At 34.9% G+C, this 26,806-nt stretch overlaps 1 protein-coding gene across 1 annotated transcript in view; it reads right to left on the reverse strand.

Moving 5' to 3' along the window:
- Nucleotides 1-26,806, reverse strand: part of PCDH15 (protocadherin related 15) — a 1,588,775-nt gene that overhangs the window by 64,788 nt on the left and 1,497,181 nt on the right. The window contains exon 29 of the mRNA XM_053692906.1: nt 15,581-15,691. Coding sequence (XP_053548881.1) covers nt 15,581-15,691 — 111 coding nt within the window. The remainder of the gene's footprint in view (nt 1-15,580; nt 15,692-26,806) is intronic.

Here is a 26,806-nt window from a genome sequence, read left to right on the forward strand (position 1 = left end):
GTGCAAAAGAGAGGGGGAGAGAGAGCAAAAGAGAGAGGGAGAGAGATAGCACAAAAGAGAGGGGGGAGAGGGAGCCCAAAAGAGAGGGGGGAGAGAGCACAAAAGAGAGCGGGAGAGAGAGAGCACAAAAGAGAGGGGGGAGAGAAAGCACAAAAGAGAGGGGGAGAGAGAGCACGAAAGAGTGGGGGAGAGAGAGCACAAAAGAAAGGGGGGAGAGAGCACGAAAGAGAGGGGGGAGAGAGAGAGCACAAAAGAGAGGGGGAGATAGAGCAAAAGAAGAGAGGGGGGAGAAAGAGAGCGCAAAAGATAGGGGGGAGAGAGAGAGTACAAAAGAGAGGGGGGAGAGTGAACACAAAAGAGAAGGGGGAGAGAGAGCACAAAAGAGAAGGGGGGAGAGAGAGCACATAAGAGAGGGGGAGAGAGAGCACAAAAGAGAGGGGGTAGAGAGAGAGCACACAAGAGAGGGGGTAGAGAAAGAGCACAAAAGAGAGGGGGGCGAGAAAGCAAAAGAAGAGAGGGGGAGAGAGAGAGCGCAAAAGAGAGGGGGAGAGAGTAAAAAAGAGAGGGAGGAGAGAGAGAGAGCACAAAAGAGAGGGGGGAGAGAGCACAAAAGAGAGGGGGGAAAGAAAGCACAAAAGAGAGGGGGAGAGAGAACAAAAGAGTGGGGGAGAGAAAGCACAAAAAAGGGGGGAGAGAGAGAGCACAAAAGAGAGGGGGGAGAGAGAGAGCACAAAAGAGAGGGGGAGATAGAGCAAAAGAAGAGAAGGGGGAGAAAGAGAACACACAAAAGAGAGGGTGAGAGAGAGCGCAAAAGAGAGGAGGGGAGAGAGAGAGAGTGCAAAAGAGAGGGGGGAGAGAGAGTGCAAAACAGAGGGGGGAGAGAAAGAAAATAGAGGGGGGAGAGAGAGAGTGCAAAACAGAGGGAGGAGAGAAAGCAAAAGAGAGGGGGAGAGAAAGCAAAAGAGAGGGGGAGAGAGGGAGCATAAGAGAGGGGAAAGAGCAAAAGAGAGGGGGGGAGAGAGAGATCAAAAGAGAGGGGGGAGAGAGAGAGCAAAAGATAGGTGGAGCGAGAGAGAGCACAAAAGAGAGGGGGAGAGAGAGAGAGAAAGAGCAAAAGAGAGGGGGAGGGAGAGAGAGCAAGGGGTGGGACCGCTGTACTGCAAAAAATGGCCCATGTGAATGGGCTTTAGGACTAGTTTTAAATAATCTATCAAAAAATGTACCCTTATGGGCTAATATGCAGTACATAAGGAGAAATAGGCATTCTTTTTTAGTGAGAGTAAAATGTAAAATTTTGGATACAAATAAAGATTTTTTTTTTAACACTTCAGGAACCCTAATGTATAGGGAAAATCAGAATGCATTGTGACAGTCTAATTTTACAATACAACATCATATTTTAAGGGCTTTGCGCTGGGGATTTGTACTGGAAGGGAGATTACTTAGAAAATCTGTGAGAGAGGGTTGTTCAGTGAAAACTTATCATATAGTAGTCATTTGTTGGCACTTGCTAATGTAACTGCATAAACAACAGAGTTTTTATAGTTATTAAAGATAGCTTCCTCTTCATTGAGAAAACATTGTTCTAATTACTTTAATTAAAAGATACTGTACTCTACTTTTTTGTAATCCATATGAAAAGAGCAATATTTAAAGGGACACTAACGTCAATATTAGACATTCATAAATCAGATACACATGGAACATGCAATTTTAAAGCAATTTCCAATTTACTTCCATTATGAAATTATGAGCAAACATTTTACGTGCATATATTAAGCATGTGCATAATTTCACAGTGTATACATATATAAGTCTGTGATTGGCCTGACAGCTGTCACATGATACAGCTGCAGGGCAATCAAAGGACAAATAATCTACTGCTCATTTGAAATAAGAGTATGTGTTATTGCATTGTCTTTTTATTATGCATGTGTTGAGTATGTTATTTATTGGTCTTTTAAACATATTCTTGTCTATGGAAATGTGAAGTAAATGCTTATTAAATTGAATATGAAATTAAATTAAATTAATACAGCAGTATCATTTGTGTATATCCTACTAATCTTCACTAACTAATAAGTATTTCCCACTAATGCAATTCAGCTGAGAGACGCTTCTACTAATGCGCAATGGCTTTCAGGCAATTCCTCTTAGTGCTCATTGGGTTTTAGGCACTCAGCAAGATCTATCAGCCAATAAGCATTAGTAGGTAGCACACAACTGATACTGCTGTATTAGTTTCAATTTAAACAGTTTTTACCAGAGATGTGCATTAGATTTAACTAAACGAATATCCAAATGACTGCACCAAAGATTCAAGAAAACAAAAAATGCCAAGGAAAATCTTTAGTATTCATTAGTTTCCTTTAAATTTCATTAAAGGGTTAATACTTAGCATAACACGCTCTGGAGAGTGCGCTAACCAAATCCTCTTTTCTTTTAGCCCGGCTGCACTAACAGTAGGCTTAGCGAGCTTGGCTCCTAGGACCTGCACTAAAGTTAGTGCATGTTCTGGGAACAGAGAGCGTTCTCTGTCAAGAAGAGGATTAGGTTAGTGCGCTCTCCAGAACATGTTAAGGTAAGTATTCTAGCTACATGTACATTTTTCACCTGTAGCTTTGAACATTTACATTAATTTTAACAAAAACAAATGTAAATGTTTAACTAAAATTAAGTATTTGTTTTGTTTTAATCTAAACGAATACTGAATAATGAACGAGTATATGGCCAAACTAATTTCCTTGAATATTCAGGACAAAAATTTTGGATTAACCGAAGTACAAAGTCTCTTTAACTGGACTATTATATGAACTATTCCAATTGAAAAAGCTCATATACTGGTTTTGAAGGTTTAAATAATTAGAACCCAGTTAGGGAAGCCATTTGCAGCAAGAAGGGGTTACAATTTTCAAATTTAGCATATTTTTTCACAACAGGAAGCCATAAATAAAAAATGGCACCCACTGCAACTGAACCTTATCCCACATATTAGATATTCTCATTGTCTTCCATAACAATAAGTAGCATATCACAAAGTTAAGTTCATTTAGCCCCACTTTTTAACCTCTGATAAAACTCATTGTTTTCATACCAAACACATGATAAAGAGACACCAAAGTCAAAATTAAATTTTCATGATTCAGATAGAGCATACCGTTTTAATAGGATTTCCAATCTACTTCCATTATCATTGTGTATATAGTTTTTAATATACACATTTTCTAAGGTACCAGCTACTACTGAGCATGTGCAGAAGTTCACAGTGTATATGTACGAGTCTGGGATTGGCTGATGGCAGTCACATGATACAGGGGGTGGCAAATTGAAATACATTTTGAAGTTTGTCTTTTTATTATGCGCTTGTTGATTATGCAATTCTACTGTATTCAATCATCCTTTAATACTTGACCATAATATGCAATACTTACCTTAATTACTTGCTAAAGGACATAAAAAACATTTTTTTCCTCCTTCACCATTCAGATAGATAATTCAATTTAAAAAAAATTCCAGTTCACTTCTGTTTTCTAACTTTGACATTATTGTACTGTTGTTAAGTATTATAAAAAATGACTACTTATCGCTTACATAAAAGTATACCCTTGCCAGGATATATTGTTATTGAGAACTACAGACTTCTGTCCTCAGTGACACAGTAGAAAGAAGACTTGTTATTATGAAGGAAAACTGGTAGGTTGATATTATATAAGTTGACTGTAGCTGAAAAGCAGATTGATCTTGGAAACTGGCACAGAAAAAAACTATAAATCTGTATACTGCAAACAATATTAATACTTGAATTAAAACACTAGTGAAATGCCTTTGTTTCTAAGGGGTAGATTTATCAAACCCTGGTTGGACATGATTTTCTGTAGGGAATCATGTCCGCCCTGCATCACTAAATGCAGACAGCATATGCTGTCTGCATGTAACATTGCATCACTAGAAATACTTGTGCAATACCGCCCCCTGCACATTCACGGGTAATCGGCCGCTAGCTGGGGGTGTCAATGATCCCGATTGGATTGGGATGATTGCACTCTGCCACCTAAAATGTGGTGGACGAGTTAACACCGCTGCTTCTTAACTCCTGTTTCTGGTGAGCTGGAAGGCTCATGCGGAAAAAGCAGCATACCCCTATGTGTGAATTATATTTTAATATAATATATTTGTTACTATAAAATGGTGTGATATAAAATACAAAGCTAGATTCCTGCTAAAACAACAACTCTTGGGGTTAATTTTTAGCTTCTCTTATAAAATATAAATTAAAACATAAAAGATTTTGTACACAGTCATTGTTACTGGAATGTTAATTGTACACACATTTAACAAAGACAAGGTACTTGTAAGATTTTAAATATTTATTTGAAATTCTTCTCAGTTTCAAATGTGAGTGTTAAATACATTGTTCTGTCAAAAGTGCAATTCACGGTAATGTTAAATTAAATGAGTCTTTTGGGTTCTGTAATGTCCTAAAATGTTTTTATACTCTGAGAATTTTCCCTTAGTACTTTGGATGCTGGAAAATGTCTTTAAACCTTTTTGACATTGTTTGTTTGGGCAGATTGGCTAGAACTGTCTTCCAAAAAAGGATTTTATAGAGCAGTGGATTGAGAAGGAAATCTTTTTTCAAGCTCCTCAACAACACAACCCAAGTTCCCATTTAGTTTTTCATGTTCAGGAAGAGTTTGTGTACTTTGAACAACTGCTACTGCAAGATTTCCAGATTTAGCTCTCTGTTTTGATAAAGCATTATTTTTGTCTATTTGACTATACATGTTGGCTACAGATTTTTCAATGTCTGCCAAATTTTGGATAGTTCTGAGAATTCCCTTTGGTTCTTTGCGATTGCTAGGTTCTAGGTGTGGAGCTTCTGGTAATGGCATTTTTATGGGAGAAAGCTTGCTCCCTGGAGTAGGCAAATTTAAGGAGTATAAAGAGTTCTGGGAAAGACTAGGAGTTAAAAGTTGCAGTGGAAGAGGGGGGGCTGGTGGGGCTAAAAGGGCAGGAGGCGGTGGAAGAGAGGAAAGATGTTGTGCAGTTGGAGGAGATGGTTGAAGTGGTTCCTCCTGAACAGGTGGTAGATTTAATGGTGCTAAAAAAGAAGGTGGAGATGGTAACAAAATGGTAGATGGTAGAGAGATTGGTAAGTTAGACAGAGGTGGTGGAATTGGAGGTGGAGACTTTGGCGGATCTGGAATAATGTTTTCTAAAATCTGTTCATTTTCAACACAGAGTAAGGTCTTATCAATTTCCAAGCTTTTTCTAACTGAAGGTGGTGTTGGTTTACGAGTTGGTGGTGGAGAAACATCTTCTGAGTAGGATGAAGGAGTAATTAAAATTGAAGGAAAGACTGAAGATACAGAAGCATCAAATACATGTTGTGGTGATGATGAAGAAGAAATATGACGTGAAATAGCAAGAGAAGGTTTAGGGGTTGTTTCTGTAGATTCTAGATTGATGTTTGCCTCTGTTGGTGGAAAAAAGTCATTATATTCACATGACTTTCTTTGTTTACTATCATACCGAGCATTTTGTTCAAATTGCCTGGCCTGCTCTTTCACAGTCAATTTGCTATTTGGAGATTTCTCCAACAAAAGCTTAGGACAGTCAGTAGTTGGAGAACTTTCAATTGTTTCACAGTCAATCTGAGTACTTTTTTGCTGGCACTGTATTGGATCCATAATAACTGGACTACTAAGAATATCATAGACATGCTTCTTAGCAAAACATGTTGGAAGTGTCCAAGCACGTTGCATGCCCTCTGAGTTTAGCTTTAACAGAGAATCTTTTAATGCTAATCTTGAAGGTGAAAATTCGTCAATTGTGAATTTATTTCTCCATGTTAATCCAGACATGTCAGGACTCTGACCAACACCTTCCACATACAAAGGATTCTGGGTGGTCAGAGGATTGACATCAGAGAGAAATGTAATATTACTTGCAGACTTTGGAAAGTTATTGTTCAGATATCCACTGACACTAGATTGTTTGTGAGCCTCAATAGCACGAGAAGCCAAATTACTTATAAGTCTTTGTCGATCACCTTCATGTAAAAATGACTTTTTCATCCTGCTTTGTTGAAAATAGTAGAAAAGAAAAAGACTTAACAAACAGAAGATAACAGAACTAAGGAAAAGGTAATAACAGAAAATAAGAACTAACGCTAATAAATACACTACTAAACTACTATTATAGAAACACTGTGAGCAACTTAATATGGACGCTTATATTAAAGAGCAATTCCAATAAATATTTCTGCATATTTCTGCATTTTTGCTCCTTATTGCTTGAAAAATAAACATTTTCCTTAGATGTATGACTGGTTAAATTGATATTGTAAGATTTGTCTAAATGTGTTTTCCAAATGGTGTATCCATTAAATGTTTTTTTTATGATTCAGATAGAGCATGCAATTTTAAATAACTTTCTAATTCACTCCTATTATCAATTTTTCTTCATTCTCTTGATATCTTTATTTGAAAAAGCAGAAATGAAAGCTTAGGAGCCGGACCATTTTTGGTTCAGCACCCTGAATAGTGCTTGCTGATTGGGCGCTAGATTTAGCCACCAATAAGCAAGTGGTACCCAGGTGCTGAACCTAAAATGGGCCAGTTCCTAAGTTTTCATTAGGAAGTCGCTTGAAATTGCATGCTCTATCCAAATCATGAAAGAAAAAATTATGAATTTAGTATCACTTTAAGATAAGAAACTTTTATCCAGTGAAAATAAAATTCAATAGTAACCCATTATTATACATAGAAATTTAAAAATGTTCCCACAATTTAGTTGCTGATCTCAATGGATAATATAATTTTCATTGGTTCATGTCAGGCTTTATGACTATAGCCCTTAGACTTGAATTGTTTTGCAATAAACAACAAGTCTTTAGAAATATGCATTGACATGTATTAACTGTGAGAACGCTCTTTAATATAAGCTTTTTAAGATACCATCAGCTTTTCTTAATGAAGAGTATACAGCTAAATAGCACAAAATACTACACTGTCTAGTCTAAAGAACAGTAACTGAAGTATAAAAATGTGTGGACTACTTAAAGGGAAAGTCAACATCAAAATTGTTTTTGTTTAAAAAAGATAGATAATGCCTGTTCTACCCATTCCCCAGCTTTGCACAAGTAACATTGTTATATTAATAAACTTTATAACCTTTAAACCTCTAAATTTCTGCCTCTTTCTAAGCTACTAAAGACAGCCTCTTTATACATGCTTTTTTATTAGCTTTTCACAACAGGGGAGTGTTAGTTCATGTGAGCCATTTAGAAAACATTGTGCTAACACCCGTGGTTTGTGGCAGACACTACACTAATTGGATAAAATGCAAGTTAATAGATAATAATTAAAGTCATGTGACCAGGGGGCTGTCAAAGGTAATCACAGAGGTAAAAAGTATATTAATATGACCATATTGGTAATGCAAAACTGTAGAATGGGTAATAAATGGATTATATACCTTTTTAAAAAATATAACAGTTTGAGCTGACTGTCCCTTTAACAATAGTTTTGCATTTCAATAAATATATTTGATTTCTTTTTATGTATAAAAATAACTTCTAATGATTATGTTAAATGTGAGCTATATACTGAAATAATTAAAAATTAATTTGTATGAAAATATTTAATGTGATCCTAACAAATATTATACTGGAAACTTAACTTAGTTTATTGGATTGCGTAGAATACAGTCCAGTCTATTTTGATATTAATTTCAGTATTTGTAACTCTTTAAAAAACAGTACATTTGCCAATGAATCCTTGCTATTACCAACATTAGAATTTTAAATTACATCTATCTAGAGGTGTTTTAATTGGGAAAAATCCCTGCTGAAATGAATGTATAAAGACTTTTATTGATTATGATAGTTTGTGTTTTATTTGTCCCTTTTGTTATATTTAATTCATAAAAGAATGCATGCATGGAAATCAAATTAATTTTACATGTTAAGAATTCAGTTTGTTATGCTTAATTGCAAGAATAAAACAATCTTCTTTAAGGGAGTTATGCATTTCTATTATTTTTCTATCTCTGTGAACTAAATATGACATTTACAAAGCAGAAGTCACATATAGGTGCAAACTATGGTCTGTAAAATTATAAGTTTATATAATATATAAATATATGTTTATAGATATGTTTATATTATGTAAATTTATATATATATACATTCAAATCAAGTTAACTTTTTAAAATTATTTCTCTTGTTATACTTTGTTTTTCTCTACAATATTCCTTCAAATATGGTGCATTAAACTGATATTTAAATGGAAAAAAAATATTTTTAATCCACATATTAAAACATTTTTTTTTTTTTTTTTTTTAAAGTACTGAAATTTTAAATGAAAATTAAATTAAAGGGACAGTCTAGTCCAATATAAACTTTCATGATTCAGACAGGGCATGTAATTTTAAACAATTTTCCAATTTACTTTTATCACCAATTTTGCTTTGTTCTCTTGGTATTCTTAAGGGACACTAAACCCAAATTTTTTCTTTTGTGATTCAGATAGAGCATGCAATTTTAAGCAGCTTTCTAATTTACTCCTATTATCAATGTTTCATCGTTCTCTTGCTATCTTTATATGAAAAAGAAGGCATCTAAGCTTTTTTCTTGGTTCAGTACTCTGGACAGCAGTTTTTGATTGGTGGATTAATTTATCCTCCAATCAGCAAGGACAAACTAGGTTGTTCACTAAAAATGGGTCGGCATCTAAATTTACATTCTTGCATTTCAAATAAAGATACCAAGAGAATAAAGAATATTTGATAATAGGAGTAATTAGAAAGTTGCTTAAAATTTCATGCTCTATCTGAATCACGAAAGAAAAAATTTGGGTTCAGTTTCCCTTTGTTGAAAGCTTAACCTAGGAGGTTCATATGCTAATTTCTTAGACCTTGAAGGCCCCTTCTTTTCAGAATGCATTTTAACAGTTTTTCACCACTAGAGCGTGTTAGTTCATGTGTTTCATATAGATAACACTGTGCTCATGCATGTGAAGTTATCTGGGAGCAGGCACTGATTGGCTTAAATGCAAGTCTGTCAAAAGAACTGAAATAAAGGGGCAGTTTGCAGAGGCTTAGATACAAGATAATCACAGGGGTTAAAAGTGTATTAATATAGCTGTGTTTGTTATGCAAAACTGGGGAATGGGTAATAAAGGGATTATCTATCTTTTAAAACAATAAAAATTCTGGTGTAGACTGTCCCTTTAAATCATTAAAGCGGGTTTAACTAATTTTAATATCAGCACTACCCTTCAAGAGTTAGATCAATTGAGATCCTGACTATCCTACCTGCTAGTAAATGCTAAATAATTGTCATGATAATAACTTTCTATAGCAAACACTTGTCTTCTATGTCTATTTCACATTTTTGCTGTGGAAACATTTGCAACCATAGTCTCAAAGGGACAGTCAACACCAGAATGTTTGTTGTTTTAAAAGATAGATAGATAGATAATCCCTTTATTACCCATTCCCAAGTTTTATACAACCAACACAGTTATAATAATATACTTTTTACCCCTTGTATCTAAGCCTCTGCAGACTGCCCGCTAATTCAGTTCTTTTGACAGACTTGCATTTTAGCCAATCAGTGCTCACTCCTCGGTAAATTCACGTGCATGAGCTCAATGTTATTTAAAATGCATTTAGGTTAGAGGCGGCCTTCAAGGTCTAAGAAATTAGCATATGAACCTCCAAGGTTTAGCTTTCAACTAAAAATACCAAGAGAACAAAGCAAAATTGGTGATAAAAGTCAATTGGAAAGTTGTTTAAAATTACATGCCCTATTTGAATCATGAAAGTTTTTTTGGACTTGACTGTCCCTTTAAGGATGTATTTGTTTGACTGTGAAAGATATGTAGTTTCTTTATTATTACAAGGATGCAAATTATGGACTTACAATCATCTAACTTAAAGGGACAGTCTACACCAGAATTTTTATTGTTTTAAAAGATAGATAATCCCTTTATTACCCATTTCCCAGTTTTGCATAACCAACACAGTTATAATAATATACTTTTAACCTCTGTGATTATCTTGTATCTAAGCCTCTGCAAACTGCCCCTTTTTTCAGTTCTTTTGACAGACTTGCAGTCTAGCCAATCAGTGCCTGCTCCCAGATTACTTCACGTGCACGAGCACAGTGTTATCTATATGAAATATGTGAACTAACATCCTCTAGTGGTGAAAAACTGTTAAAATGCAATCTGAAAGAGGTGGGCTTCGAAGTCTAAGAAATTAGCATATGAACCTCCTAGGTTAAGCTTTCAACTAAGAATACCAAGAGAACAAAGCAAAATTGGTGCTAAAAGTAAATTGGAAAATTGTTTAAAATTACATGCTCTATCTGAATCATGAAAGTTTATTTTGGCCTAGACTGTCCCTTTAAGCAAACTTGCTCTGAATTGGAGAGAAATTCTCACCTTAGCTATTTTGTAAATGCAAGTCATATTTAGCAACCAACTTGCATATCCAAAAATAGTTAAGTTGGTTATTAAACACAAATAGTCATTTTGATTTGAGAAATATTATATTATCAAGCTATCTTGTCTAATCCATGAAATTTAGGGTCATGAAACCCAATTTTTTTCTTTTATGATTCAGAAGAAGCAGGCAAATTTAAACAACTTTCCAGTTTACTTCTATTATCTAATGTGCTTAATTAATTGTTGAAAAGCATATCTAAATATGCTCCATACATGCTAATTGGTGGCTGCACAAAGATGCATCGTGTTACTGGCTAACCCATGTGCACTGTTATTTCTTCAACAAAGTATAGCTAAATAATGAAGCAAATTAGTTAATAGAAGTAAATTGGAATAATGTTCAAAATGGTATTCTCCATCTGAATTATGAAAGAAAAATGTTGTTCCATGTCCCTTTAAATGCTTAAGTTAGGGATTTTATTTACTTTGTACCTGCCAGCTTGCTATTTTTAGAAGAGAAGTAAATATTTGTAGCAGGTGTAAATATTTATTATACACTTGTAAAAAAATGATTAAGGCAATTTTCATGAATAAGTGAAGTGATTAAATCTAAACCTCTTTAATTTATTCATGTAATGCATATATATGTAATTTAAATATATTAAATATGTTATTATTAATAATGCTGTTTAATACATGCTCACACATTTATTTATATATATGACTGTTCACAGTAAACTATTTGTTGAAAAGACCAGAGAGTGCAAGTTTTTTTCATATATATATATATATATTCTAGTTTTTTATATAGTAAGTTTTTTTTTAGAAATATTTGTAGAAGTAACTTTCTTCCAAATAAGTTAAAAAAATATTTTAACCTGTCAAATTGTATTTTTGAGAAGTCCCTTTACAAGTTTGATGGGAAGTCAGGAATATTATCAAATAATTCCCAAAGTATCCTGTTAATCTTCTGTCCAATGCATTCCTTTGTATTAAACATTGTATCCTTACTCATATATAATGACTCTCTTAAGCCCAAACTCTTAAAAACCTATTATTACAATTAAGTATTTAATTTTTTTTCTAAGAAAGCCCCTACAGAGTGGGCGTCATTAAAAATCTATTCTAGCATTCATTTACTTACTGAAAGCTGTGAATCCATAGTTGGAAGAAGAATGAAAATAACAAAAAAATGAAAAGAAAAAGAGAATGAAGAAACAGAAGATGAACATTAGCATGAAAACTGAAATTAAACACAAAAATAACTTTAGAAAATGAGAGAAGCATGAAAATTAGCAAATGAACATAGATATAGACAGTATAAATATGGTGGCTATTACACAGGAAACAGAAACATTAAACATATATGAATTATATTAATGATAATAATGTTTCAAAATCTAAACTAATAATGACTTATATAATTAATTATATTAATGATAATAATAATTATAATATATATATATTTCCAAAAAAGAGCACTCTCACCACAATAGCAACTGCCAGGGTGCCAACGGTTAAATATAATAGATAGGAGGCGGCACTCACTGGTCTTTCCAAAGTGTACTTTAATTGAACAAAGTGACGTTTCGAGGAAGGGGAGTGTGTCCCCAAAACGTCAATTTGTTCAATTAAAGTACACTTTGGAAAGACCAGTGAGTGCCGCCTCCTATCTATTTTATATATATATATATATATATATATATATATATATATATATATATATATATATATATATATATAAATATATACACACATACATACAGTATATATATCCAGATAAAACAGACATTACCCAAGCGGCTGTGGGTTAGGCCCGATTTACTGTAATTCCCCCATCCACACTATTTATTTTGCCCTCCTTGTCCCCCTTGAACCCCACAGGCAGAGGCAAAAAGGATAGTGATGATGGGGGAATTACAGTGCATTGTATATATGTTTGATGCAGTGACTCCGCACTCTGAGGAGCTTTATGATCATACATCGGCTTTACCCACAGCCACTTGGGTAATGTCCATTTTAGCCGGGTAATCCTAGGATTACCCAATATGTGACTTTGACCATAACACACACACATATATATATATATATATATATATATATATATATACATATATATACACACACACACAGTATATACAAATATATATAATATCCAATATCTGTTATGTGTTATCTTAGTTAAAAACACACCTTATTTAAACATTATGATAATTATTATGAATAGTATCAATATTTAGCTAACTGGATAAGTAAGAAGTAGTAGATATCCAAGTGTTAAAATCTCTGTAAATAAACTCAGAGTAACATAAAAAAGGGGTTATATATAAATGCAATAGGCTGCAGTATTTTAGCTTTTAAAGATGATTACAAGGCTTGTGTTAGACATGTAATGAAAAATGATATGCTGTTCCATTTTGCAATATTTTCAGTTTCTTTTATCCTATATTCACTGCATATCAATTTCTTTTGAAATATTGACCCTTTGAGATATTGGTCAGTAATTCTAAAAGCTTTAAGACATGTTATAGTGATATATATTGGTGCTGTTTCATTGATAATTCAGCAGATCTCCGCTTCCCTTGAATTACCCAAGGAAAATATCATACTGTCATTCATTACGTATCATTAAATCTACTAGGAAAGTATGCATTCGAGAAAAGAAACTTTCTTCTTGTCTTTTCTAATACTAAATGTGATTTGAAAAGAAGCCTGAAGGCCTACTTGACATGCAAAGGATAGAACTTTGTATTTGATTCCTAAGACGCCTGAAAATCACGGTGTGAGAACAGTGTAAGAGAACAGCATTCGTACGCATTCTTGACTTTCAAAGTCAATTCAAATCAATTTTCTTAAAGTACAGCCATTGTATAACACACTATGTCCGTTATATATAATTAATTACTGAACTGACTGAACTATTTAGGGAAAACGTTTCAACATCTAAACCGATAATGACTCACGTTGAGTCAACTTTTAATAAAAAAACTACTATTACATTCACATGTGGGTGGCAGAAAAAAAAAAAGAAAAATAAATATATATATAAACAAACTGATGTAGAATAAATGAGGCATAAAGGCCGAATTATCAAATGTCTGTCGGACCTGATCCGACAGTGCGGATCAGGTCTGACAAACATCGCTGAATGCGGAGAGCAATACGCTCTCCGTATTCAGCATTGCACCAGCAGCTCACAAGAGCTGCTGGTGCAACGCCGCCCCCTGCAGACTCGCGGCCAATGGGCCGCCAGCAGGGAGGTGTCAATCAACCTGATCATACTCGATCGGGTTGAATTGTGGCGATGTCTGTCCGCCTGCTCAGAGCCGGCGGACAGGGTTATGGAGCAGCGGTCTTTAGACCACTGCTTCATAACTGCTGTTTCCGGCGAGTCTGAAGAGTCGCCAGAATCACGGGCCCACAAGCTCCATTCGGAGCTTGGTAAATGGGCCTCATAGTGATTTATCCACATCAGAGGCAGTATCAGACTGGTAAATTTCTCTCTAGATATCACAAAACCTATTTTTCTCTAATTCTTCTGCAGTTCTTAAAAGGAATGCCAAGCTAAAAATTGAATTCTGTATATTTTAAATAAGAAAATAAGGTTTCCAACTGTTCCAAGGGATGTCTGACTACACTCCACAGAATCCAGTACCCATACTCTACATTATACACAGTGATTACTTGATTGGTGCAGGAACTCGATTATATCTGTCAATAATTAGCCAGAACAAGAAAGATACTATAATCATATTCAAGAGGCTTTTTCAAATGGTACGGACCTGGACAGCAAAACAATGAAAATTTTTATAACAATTAATATATTTGAATGCTTTTCAAACATTCACTTTGCTTGCAGAGATTTTGTAATTTTGCTGATATATAATAAGGGCACCATTTATCAAGCTGCTTATGCATCTTTGGAGGCCCTCCGCTGCCGGTTCACATGAGTGAGCCTGCAGCTGATAGTTAAGAAGCAGCGGTCATTAGACCGCTGCTTCCGAACCTTTACACCAGATCTTAGCTGGTGGATTAAAATCACTGCGGACACATTCGCCCCTACTTGTGCGCTACTGCTAGCGTGAGCAGGAGCAGCATTGAACAAGCAGTTGCTTGTGCAATGTTAAATGCGGGCAGCTTGTTGTCCGTGCGGACAAGTTTGCAGAAGCGAACCCTGTCCCGCCTGGGCTTTGTTAAATTGGCCCCTATGTATTTAATCAACATCCCCATAATTACCATCATCATCATCTTTATGTAAAGTATATTTAACCCTTGCAAATTTGCTCAGGAGTTGCAATCCCAAACAGGAATAAGAAAATATGGACTATGAATACGGCTCTCCTAGCCGAAACGCGTTAGTCTGTGAACAGGGTTTTTTATCCCTTCTCTCTATGTTAATTTTAACTAAGACAATAAAGATTATATTTTTTAATAAAGGTGTTCAGCGGAAATCTTTTTCTTTTTTTTAAAGATGCTACATAAGCACATATACCAATCACCCATATCTATCTTAAGATTGACTCTTCAGATCGAGGCTCGTTTAAGAGGGTTAAACACATAAATAATCACACACAGACATTTATACAATAATACAATGGTCTAATGCATTATTATGCCCCTTTAAATGAACTTTAGACAATATTACCTTAATTTGTATTGGAATAGTCTTATGAAATAATATATTGGAGGGCTCAGGATTGTACAAACTGTGAGAGCACTTCCCGAGATTAAAGCAACATATCATCCTTCAGCAACACTATTTGTATGCAGTAAACTGTTACATGAAACTATATAAATAGGCTTATGAAACCTTTTCATGGAGAAAACTTAAAAAAGATCCATCATTTGTCTTCCATAGAGTTCAGCTAGTGAGAAAAATATGTTTAGGCATCTTAAGGCTATTTCTTCAAAACCATTGTTGTAGAAAATGATATAAAATATTGTAAGCTCTGGTATTAAATGCTTGGTTACTTACATATTTAATAGAAGTGTTTGAACGGTGTAAAAGATTATGGCACCAAGGTAAATCTCAGTTTGTGAAAAATACAGTAACTGATATCCAGCGGTTCCTGCTATCTCATTGATTCATGTGATTCTTCAGAAAACTATTTATATTCAGTACTTACATTGTGCTGTCACCAAGCTCTTCATATAGATTATTGGCAGCAGGAATTGATGGTTTGCCTGCTGGCATTGCCATCTGGATTCTCGCAGTCTTTGCACACTCAGCTTGCCTCCTTTAAAAGGAAAAAACGCATTAGAGGACATTCAGTATATATACAAGTCGTCATGTTCAGTGGTTTGTTTAGTAATTATTTTAACTATAAACAGAATGCTTGAATTGATGTGGAAGCAATCTTTTTTTTTTCTTTAAAACATAAGAAAGAACAACAATAAAATAAAATATTTTATTGAAATTAAAAAAAGGCTGGATGAAAAACATCAAAGGAAATGCATGTGTGTGCTGTACGGTTATAACTAGTTTGTGCTGTATGGATATTACTGGTTTGTGCTGTATGGATATTACTGGTTTGTGCTGTATAGATATTACTAGTTTGTGCTGTATAGATATTACTAGTTTGTGCTGTATGGATATTACTAGTTTGTGCTGTATGGATATTACTGGTTTGTGCTGTATAGATATTACTAGTTTGTGCTGTATGGATATTACTGGCTTGTGCTGTATGGATATTACTGGTTTGTGCTGTATAGATATTACTAGTTTGTGCTGTATAGATATTACTAGTTTGTGCTGTATGGATATTACTGGTTTGTGCTGTATGGATATTACTGGTTTGTGCTGTATAGATATTACTAGTTTGTGCTGTATAGATATTACTAGTTTGTGCTGTATGGATATTACTAGTTTGTGCTGTATAGATATTACTAGTTTGTGCTATATGGATATTACTAGTTTGTGCTATATGGATATTACTAGTTTGTGCTGTATGTATATTTCTAGTTTGTTCTATATGTATATTTCAAGTTTGTGCTATATGGATATTACTAGTTTGTGCTATATGGATATTACTAGTTTGTGCTATATGTATATTTCTAGTTTGTGCTATATGTATATTTCTAGTTTGTGCTATATGTATATTTCTAGTTTGTGCTATATGGATATTACTAGTTTGTGCTATATGGATATTTCTAGTTTGTGCTATATGGATATTACTAGTTTTTGCTATATGGATATTACTAGTTTGTGCTATATGTATATTTCTAGTTTGTGCTATATGGATATTACTAGTTTGTGCTGTATGGATATTATTAGTTTGTGCTATATGGATATCATTAGTTTGTGCTGTATGGATATTACTAGTTTGTGCTATATGGATATTACTAGTTTGTGCTGTATGGATATTACTAGTTTGTGCTATATGGATATTACTAGTTTGTGCTGTATGGATATTACAAGTTTGTGCTATATGATATTACTAGTTTGTGCTGTATGGATATTATTAGTTTGTGCTATATGGATATTATTAGTTTGTGCTATATGGATATTACTAGTTTGTGCTGTATGGATATTATTAGTTTGTGCTATATGATATTACTAGTTTGTGCTGTATGGATATTATTAGTTTGTGCTATATGGATATTATTAGTTTGTGCTATATGGATATTACTAGTTTGTGCTGTATGGATATTACTAGTTTGTGCTATATGGATATTACTAGTTTGTGCTGTATGGATATTACTAGATTGTGCTTTATGGTTATTACTAGTTTGTGCTGTATGGATATTACTAGTTTGTGCTATATGGATATTACTGGTTTGTGCTGTATGGTTATTACTAGTTTGTGCTGTATGGATATTACTAGATTGTGCTGTATGGATATTACTAGTTTGTGCTGAATGGATATTACTAGTTTGTGCTATATGGACATTACTAATTTGTGCTGAATGAATATTACAAGTTTGTGCTGTATGGATATTACTAGTTTGTGCTGTACGGATATTACTAGTTTGTGCTATACGGATATTACTAGTATGTGCTATATGGGTATTACTAGTTTGTGCTGTATGGATATTACTACTTTGTGCATTATGTTTATTACTAGTTTGTGCTATATGTATATTACTAGTTTGTGCTGTATGGATATTGCTAGTTTTTGCTATATGGATATTACTTGTTTGCGCTATATGGATATTGCTTGTTTGCGCTGTATGGAAATTACTAGTTTGGGCTGTATGGATATTACTGGTTTGTGCTATATGGAAATTACTAGTTTGTACTGTTTGGATATTACTAGTTTGTGCTATATGGATATTACTAGTTTTTTTTCTTTATAGATATTACTAGTTTGTGCTGTATGGATATTACTAGTTTGTGCTATATGATATTACTAGTTTGTGCTGTATGGGTATTATTAGTTTGTGCTATATGTATATTACTAGTTTGTGCTATATGTATATTACTAGTTTGTGATGTATGGATATTACTAGTTTGTGATGTATGGATATTACTATTTTGTGCTGTACAGATATTACTAGTTTGTGCTATATGTATATTTCTAGTTTGTGCTGTATGGATATTACTAGTTTGTGCTGTATGTATATTACTATTTTGTGCTGTATGGATTTTACTAGTTTGTGCTGTATGTATATTACTGGTTTGTGCTATATGGATATTAATAGTTTGTGCTGTATTGATATTACCAGTTTGTGCTGCATGGATATTACTAGCTTGTGCTATATGAATATTACTAGTTTGTGCTGTATGGATATTACTAGTTTTTGCTATATGGATATTACTAGTTTGTGCTGTACGGATTTTACTAGTTTGTGCTGTATGGATATTACTGGTTTGTGCTATATGGATATTACTAGTTTGTGCTGTATTGATATTACTAGTTTGTGCTGTATAGATATTACTAGTTTGTGCTATATGGATATTACTAATTTGTTCTGCATGGATATTACTAGTTTGCGCTATTACTAGCTTGTGTTATATGAATATTACTAGTTTGTGCTATATGGATATTATTAGTTTGTGCTTTATGGATATTACTAGTTTGTGCTATATGAATATTACTAGTCTTTGCTATATGGATATTACTAGTTTGTGCTTTATGGATATTACTAGTTTGTGCTATATGGATATTACTATTTTGTGCTATATGTTTATTATTAGTTTGTGCTATATGGATATTACTAGTTTATGCTGTATGGCTATTACTAGTTTGTGCTGTATAGATATTACTAGTTTGTGCTATATGGATATTACTAGTTTGTTCTTCATGGATATTACTAGTTTGCGCTATTACTAGCTTGTGCTATATGAATATTACTAGTTTGTGCTATATGGATATTATTAGTTTGTGCTTTATGGATATTACTAGTTTGTGCTATATGAATATTACTAGTCTTTGCTATATGGATATTACTAGTTTGTGCTTTATGGATATTACTAGTTTGTGCTATATGGATATTACTAGTTTGTGCTATATGTTTATTATTAGTTTGTGCTATATGGATTTTACTAGTTTGTGCTTTATGGATATTACTAGTTTGTGCTATATGGATATTACTATTTTGTGCTATATGTTTATTATTAGTTTGTGCTATATGGATATTACTTGTTTGTACTGTTTGGATATTACTAGTTTATGCTGTATGAATATTATTAGTTTGTGCTATATGGATAATACTAGTTTGTGCTGCATGGCTATTACTAGTTTGTGCTGTATGGATATTTATTGGGTGAGAATGTAACCTGTATTGATAGCAATAAGACTCAACAATATTATTAGAAAAAATATGTTTACCCACTAAATAAATAAATATATATAGTATTTTTGTAAATCATTTAAAATACCTTGTATTTGGGTGCAATTTAGATCTATAATTACCCTTTACAGAGTAAACCTTTAAACTTTTATATAAAAATGTTGATGAATATTTTTATTATTATTATTCCTTACAAAGCAGTAGAACCTGCAATGTACTTTTTCCAAATCAAAATAAAATTTAATAGGTTCTACAAGACATGTTTCCGTTTCAAATAATTGTACAGAATTGTCTGAATCAGCAATGGACAACTTTCTAGCACGGTGTGCAAATAAATATTTTATAAGCCTTAAGGGTTGCACATAAATTTGTATGGCTATTTAACAAACAATATAAAATTATTTGGAATATGCATTAGAGTCTTTCATAAAGGAAACGAATGCTGGGGATGGTCGCCACCAGCAGCATTAGGCTATTTTCTGAGCCACATTTCTTCATGTGAAAGTGCAAGACACTAAGATCATTTTGCACAATTCTTAAAGTGTTGCAAAAGAAAAGAAACAATTATATTTAGAAACACAATCTTTTTAAATGCAACTAAGAAATGAATGTCCCTTTAATGCAATGGCAACAGAAAATAATTACATACAGTATATATATAAGTATTTACATTTGTTATGTGTGCTACTGGCTTAAAGGGACAGTCTACACCAAAATTGTTATTGCTTTAAAAGATTTATAATCTCTTTATTACCCATTCCCCAGTTTTGTATAACTAACACAGTTATATTAATACATATTTTACCTCTCTGATTACCTTGTATCTAAGCCTCTTCTTACAGCCCTCAAATCACATGACATTTTATTTTATTATCTATTGATTTGCATTTTAGCCCATTAGTGCTGTGTTGTGCTGTTTCTTAAATAACTCAACGTGCATGAGCACACTTTTATCTATATGGCCCACGTGAACTAGTAAAGCAAATAAAAAAGCATGTGATGAGAGGCTGTCCCTAGTGGCTTAGAAACAGGCAGAAATTTAGAGGTTTAAATGTTATAAAGTATATTAATATAACAATGTTGGTTGTAAAAATCTGGGGAATGGGCCGTAAAGGCGTTTTTTATCTTTTTAAACAATAACAATTTTAGTGTTGACTGTCCCTTTAACTGTCATATGTGCAATATAAGGTTTTATGGTTTTAAAAGTTTAATTTCCAAACACTAAATAGTAATTCTGTAATAAAAAAACTAGAAGTCTTACATTGTTTGCAATAGTTCAACTTTTTGTTTCATGATCTTTCTAAAATAAACTGTAAATGGACATAATAGATTTTTGTTCACAATGAATTAGGAATAGATTCTGAGTCCTTCAGTGAGAATCTTTAAAGAGCACAAGTCATGCATTTTCTGACTTATGCTCTTGGGAGAAGTCACATTATCCACTTAAAAATTCCCAGCCTTACTGTTTTATTTGATTGATTTTTGGACTGTGAAATTTGACCTTTTTAATTGGATATTGTTTGATAGAAGATTTGTATTGTAGTGAAACACAATGTGGGGTTTACCAGGTTGCAATAACAAGCCTCAGTTCCCATGAAACTAAAAAAAAATGACATTTGTTTATTTCTTGTTGGACCAGGAAATTAAAGCCTAAATATATCAAATGGTATAAATTTCTCATTTGATGAAACAACACCAAACACTCATTTATTCATGAGTCTAAGAAAATTGGCGGATTGACAAATAAAACCTTTTGAATGCAGCTATTTATTTGTAAGATACCGGCTAATATAAAAAAAGAAATATTGGACCAACATCATACAGAAATCAAGATTATGGGATAGATTTAGCAAGCAGTGGATGCTGCTTTCTACACCCGAAATTTCAGGTTCGCCTAAAATGTAAGTCAAGAAGCAGCGGTCATAAGACCGCTGCTCCCTAACTTCTCTACCACCTTTTAGGTGGCAGACTGAAATTATCCCGATATGCTCAGGATGATTCCCTGCTAGCAGCCGATTGGCCACAAATGTGCAGGGGGCAGCATTGCACAAGCATTTCACAAGAAATGCTTGTGCAATGATAAATGCCGACAGCGTATGCTGTCGTCATTTAGTGATGTCGGCCGGACATGATTCGCTGCAGGGAATCATGTCCGCCCGGCACTTGTTAAATCTACCCCTATGAAACAAACTGTTAAGACTTGTTAGTTTTATATGATTTCTCAATATGTCTTGGATTTTGTAGTAGGGCTTGGATATATTTATATCACTGACCAATTGTTTAAGATAATGAAAATATGCTAAAACTATCAGATTTATGGCTTCATGTACAAAGCAGCATAAACTGCTCCAGAGCCCTTGCGGGGCAGCTTCCCGCAAAGTAAGAAGCAACGGTCATTATTCGCTCTCGATGATTGACAGTCCTTTCCCTCATGTGATTGGTCATGTGAGTGAAGGGGTGGGCATTACACACTCAGCAGAATGTGTAATGTTGCATACGGGCCAGTGGACGAACAGATAAAAGAAAGAATTATGTAAAGAAATTCAGGAACATAGAATTGTATGGCTAATAGGAACCAGAAGGTTCATAGACTAGACTTATTTTCTTCTAAAGCGTGGGTTCAAATAATGATTTGGTTAGCTGTTTGTATATCTCAGGCATTCTTGAATTCCCTTAAAATATTTGTTCTTAGAGCCTCTATTCTAATCCAATTATTATCTACCTTTTTGTATCTACTATCTTAAAACTGTGATTTGTTTCCCACTGTTAAGATGTTGCCTTTTTTCTGAAAATGATATCATCCTCAGGTAATTAAATACCTTAATTACCTCATATCACTAAATACCTTAATTACGTCTCATATCACCTCTCCATTCTCTTGCCTATAGATCAATATTATGAAGTCTTTCCTCGCATTTTGATTTCTTTACACCATGTACCATTTAGTAATTCTCCTTTTAAAGAAGTTTATAGCTTATATAAATCCTTCTGCATATATGGGCCTAGATTTGGAGTTCGGCGGTAGCCGTCAAAACCAGCGTTAGAGGCTCCTAACACTGGTTTTGGCCGCCCGCTGGTATTTGGAGTCAGTGATTAAAGGGTCTAACGCTCACTTTTCAGCCGCGACTTTTCCATACCGCAGATCCCCCTACGCCATTTGCGTAGCCTATCTTTTCAATGGGATCTTTCTAACGCTGGTATTTAGAGTCGTTTCTGAAGTGAGCGTTAGAGCTCTAACGACAAGATTCCAGCCGCCTGAAAATAGCAGGAGTTAAGAGCTTTCTGGCTAACGCCAGTTCATAAAGCTCTTAACTACTGTACCCTAAAGTACACTAACACCCATAAACTAACTATGTACCCCTAAACCGAGGTCCCCCCACACCGCCGCCACTCGATTAAAATTTTTAACCCCTAATCTGCCGACCGCCACCTACGTTATACTTATGTACCCCTAATCTGCTGCCCCTAACCCCGCCGACCCCTATATTATATTTATTAACCCCTAATCTGCCCCCCTCAACGTCGCCGACACCTGCCTACACTTATTAACCCCTAATCTGCCGAGCGGACCTGAGCGCTACTATAATAAAGTTATTAACCCCTAACCCGCCTCACTAACCCTATCATAAATAGTATTAACCCCTAATCTGCCCTCCCTAACATCGCCAACACCTAACTTCAATTATTAACCCCTAATCTGACGACCGGAGCTCACCGCTACTATAATAAATGTATTAACCCCTAAAGCTAAGTCTAACCCTAATACTAACACCCCCCTAAGTTAAATATAATTTACATCTAACAAAATAAATTAACTCTTATTAAATAAATTATTCCTATTTAAAGCTAAATACTTACCTGTAAAATAAATCCTAATATAGCTACAATATAAATTATAATTATATTATAGCTATTTTAGGATTAATATTTATTTTACAGGCAACTTTGTAATTATTTTAACCAGGTACAATAGCTATTAAATAGTTAAGAACTATTTAATAGTTACCTAGTTAAAATAATAACAAATTTACCTGTAAAATAAATCCTAACCTAAGATATAATTAAACCTAACACTACCCTATCAATAAATTAATTAAATAAACTACCTACAATTAACCTAACACTACACTATCAATAAATTAATTAAACACAATTGCTACAAATAAATACAATTAAATAAAGTAGCTAAAGTACAAAAAATAAAAAAGAACTAAGTTACAAAAAATAATAAAATATTTACAAACATAAGAAAAATATTACAACAATTTTAAACTAATTACACCTACTCTAAGCCCCCTAATAAAATAACAAAGCCCCCCAAAATAAAAAATTCCCTACCCTATTCTAAATTAAAAAAGTTACAAGCTCTTTTACCTTACCAGCCCTGAACAGGGCCCTTTGCGGGGCATGCCCCAAGGATTTCAGCTCTTTTGCCTGTAAAAAAAACCATACCATACCCCCCCCAACATTACAACCCACCACCCACATACCCCTAATCTAACCCAAACCCCCCTTAAATAAACCTAACACTAAGCCCCTGAAGATCTTCCTACCTTGTCTTCACCATACCAGGTTCACTGATCCGTCCTGGCTCCAACATCTTCATCCAACCCAAGCGGGGGTTGGCGATCCATCATCCGGTGCTGAAGAGGTCCAGAAGAGGCTCCAAAGTCTTCCTCCTATCCGGCAAGAAGAGGACATCCGGACCGGCAAACATCTTCTCCAAGCGGCATCTTCAATCTTCTTCCATCCGGTGCGGAGCGGGTCCATCTTGAAGCAGGCGACGCGGATCCATCCTCTTCTTCCGTTGTCTCCCGACGAATGACGGTTCCTTTAAGGGACGTCATCCAAGATGGCGTCCCTCGAATTCTGATTGGCTGATAGGATTCTATCAGCCAATCGGAATTAAGGTAGGAATTTTCTGATTGGCTGATGGAATCAGCCAATCAGAATCAAGTTCAATCCGATTGGCTGATCCAATCAGCCAATCAGATTGAGCTCGCATTCTATTGGCTGTTCCGATCAGCCAATAGAATGCGAGCTCAATCTGATTGGCTGATTGGATCAGCCAATCGGATTGAACTTGATTCTGATTGGCTGATTCCATCAGCCAATCAGAAAATTCCTACCTTAATTCCGATTGGCTGACAGAATCCTATCAGCCAATCGGAATTCGAGGGACGCCATCTTGGATGACGTCCCTTAAAGGAACCGTCATTCGTCGGGAGACAACGGAAGAAGAGGATGGATCCGCGTCGCCTGCTTCAAGATGGACCCGCTCCGCACCGGATGGAAGAAGATTGAAGATGCCGCTTGGAGAAGATGTTTGCCGGTCCGGATGTCCTCTTCTTGCCGGATAGGAGGAAGACTTTGGAGCCTCTTCTGGACCTCTTCAGCACCGGATGATGGATCGCCAACCCCCGCTTGGGTTGGATGAAGATGTTGGAGCCAGGACGGATCGGTGAACCTGGTATGGTGAAGACAAGGTAGGAAGATCTTCAGGGGCTTAGTGTTAGGTTTATTTAAGGGGGGTTTGGGTTAGATTAGGGGTATGTGGGTGGTGGGTTGTAATGTTGGGGGGGGTATGGTATGTTTTTTTTTACAGGCAAAAGAGCTGAAATCCTTGGGGCATGCCCCGCAAAGGGCCCTGTTCAGGGCTGGTAAGGTAAAAGAGCTTGTAACTTTTTTAATTTAGAATAGGGTAGGGAATTTTTTATTTTGGGGGGCTTTGTTATTTTATTAGGGGGCTTAGAGTAGGTGTAATTAGTTTAAAATTGTTGTAATATTTTTCTTATGTTTGTAAATATTTTATTATTTTTTGTAACTTAGTTCTTTTTTATTTTTTGTACTTTAGCTACTTTATTTAATTGTATTTATTTGTAGCAATTGTGTTTAATTAATTTATTGATAGTGTAGTGTTAGGTTAATTGTAGGTAATTGTAGGTAGTTTATTTAATTAATTTATTGATAGGGTAGTGTTAGGTTTAATTATATCTTAGGTTAGGATTTATTTTACAGGTAAATTTGTTATTATTTTAACTAGGTAACTATTAAATAGTTCTTAACTATTTAATAGCTATTGTACCTGGTTAAAATAATTACAAAGTTGCCTGTAAAATAAATATTAATCCTAAAATAGCTATAATATAATTATAATTTATATTGTAGCTATATTAGGATTTATTTTACAGGTAAGTATTTAGCTTTAAATAGGAATAATTTATTTAATAAGAGTTAATTTATTTCGTTAGATGTAAATTATATTTAACTTAGGGGGGTGTTAGTATTAGGGTTAGACTTAGCTTTAGGGGTTAATACATTTATTATAGTAGCGGTGAGGTCCGCTCGGCAGATTAGGAGTTAATAAGTGTAGGCAGGTGTCGGCGACGTTGAGGGGGGCAGATTAGGGGTTAATAAATATAATATAGGGGTCGGCGATGTTAGGGCAGCAGATTAGGGATAACGTAGGTTGCGGCGGTTTACGGAGCGGCAGATTAGGGGTTAAAAAAAATATGCAGGGGTCAGCGATAGCGGGGGCGGCAGATTAGGGGTTAATAAGTGTAAGGTTAGGGGTGTTTAGACTCGGGGTACATGTTAGGGTGTTAGGTGCAGACGTAGGAAGTGTTTCCCCATAGGAAACAATGGGGCTGCGTTAGGAGCTGAACGCTGCTTTTTTGCAGGTGTTTGGTTTTTTTTCAGCTCAAACAGCCCCATTGTTTCCTATGGGAGAATCGTGCACGAGCACGTTTTTGAGGCCGGCCGCGTCCGTAAGCAACTCTGGTATCGAGAGTTGCATTTGCGGTAAAAATGCTCTACGCTCCTTTTTTGGAGCCTAACGCAGCATTTGATTAAACTCTCGATACCAGAGTTAAATTTATGGTGCGGCCAGAAAAAAGCCCGCGGAGCGTTAACAGCCCTTTTACCGCCGAACTCCAAATCTAGGCCACGGTTTACAGCGCTGTACAAAATATTCAAGAAGCCTATACATGAATCTATAAAGTGGCATAAGAACCTTCCCTTTTCTACTGCTAATACCTTTCTGGTCTCATGCGCTGTACTACTGCACTATAAACTTCAAATTATCTCAAATAATATTTCCCAATTCTTGTTTCTCTTTTGTTATGGTGAGTAAAGTGAGCCTAATCAACTTTTGGGTGTTTACATCCTAAATTAATAATATTGCACTCTGGATTTTTTAATCATCCCCTTTATTTGTGTAATCCTTTGGAAATCTTTACCATTTAACTCCATTCTGGAAATGTATATTGTCACAGGACAGCTGGTAAATGCCGGGTCATGAGACAGACACTTTTGATTGGTTGAATAGCTGTTTCCTTGTCGGTGCTGGAGTAGGACCTTACACAGCACTTTTGCTAATCTTTGCTAATGTTAAATCTACAGCATGGGGCCGATTTATTATGCCCCGTATTAGCCGAAATACATCTGTTTCTGTGCGAGCCTTCAGGCTTGCCGGAAACAGGAGTTAAGAAGCAGCCGTTTTAAGACTGCTGTTTCTTAACTCATACGCCTCCTCTATCGTGTACGATCGGGTTGATTGACACCCCCTGCTAGCGGCCAATCTGCAGGGGGCAGCATTGCACAAGCAGTTCACCAGAACT

This window comes from Bombina bombina, chromosome 9 (assembly GCF_027579735.1).
Source record: "Bombina bombina isolate aBomBom1 chromosome 9, aBomBom1.pri, whole genome shotgun sequence".
Classification (NCBI taxonomy): Eukaryota; Metazoa; Chordata; class Amphibia; order Anura; family Bombinatoridae; genus Bombina; species Bombina bombina.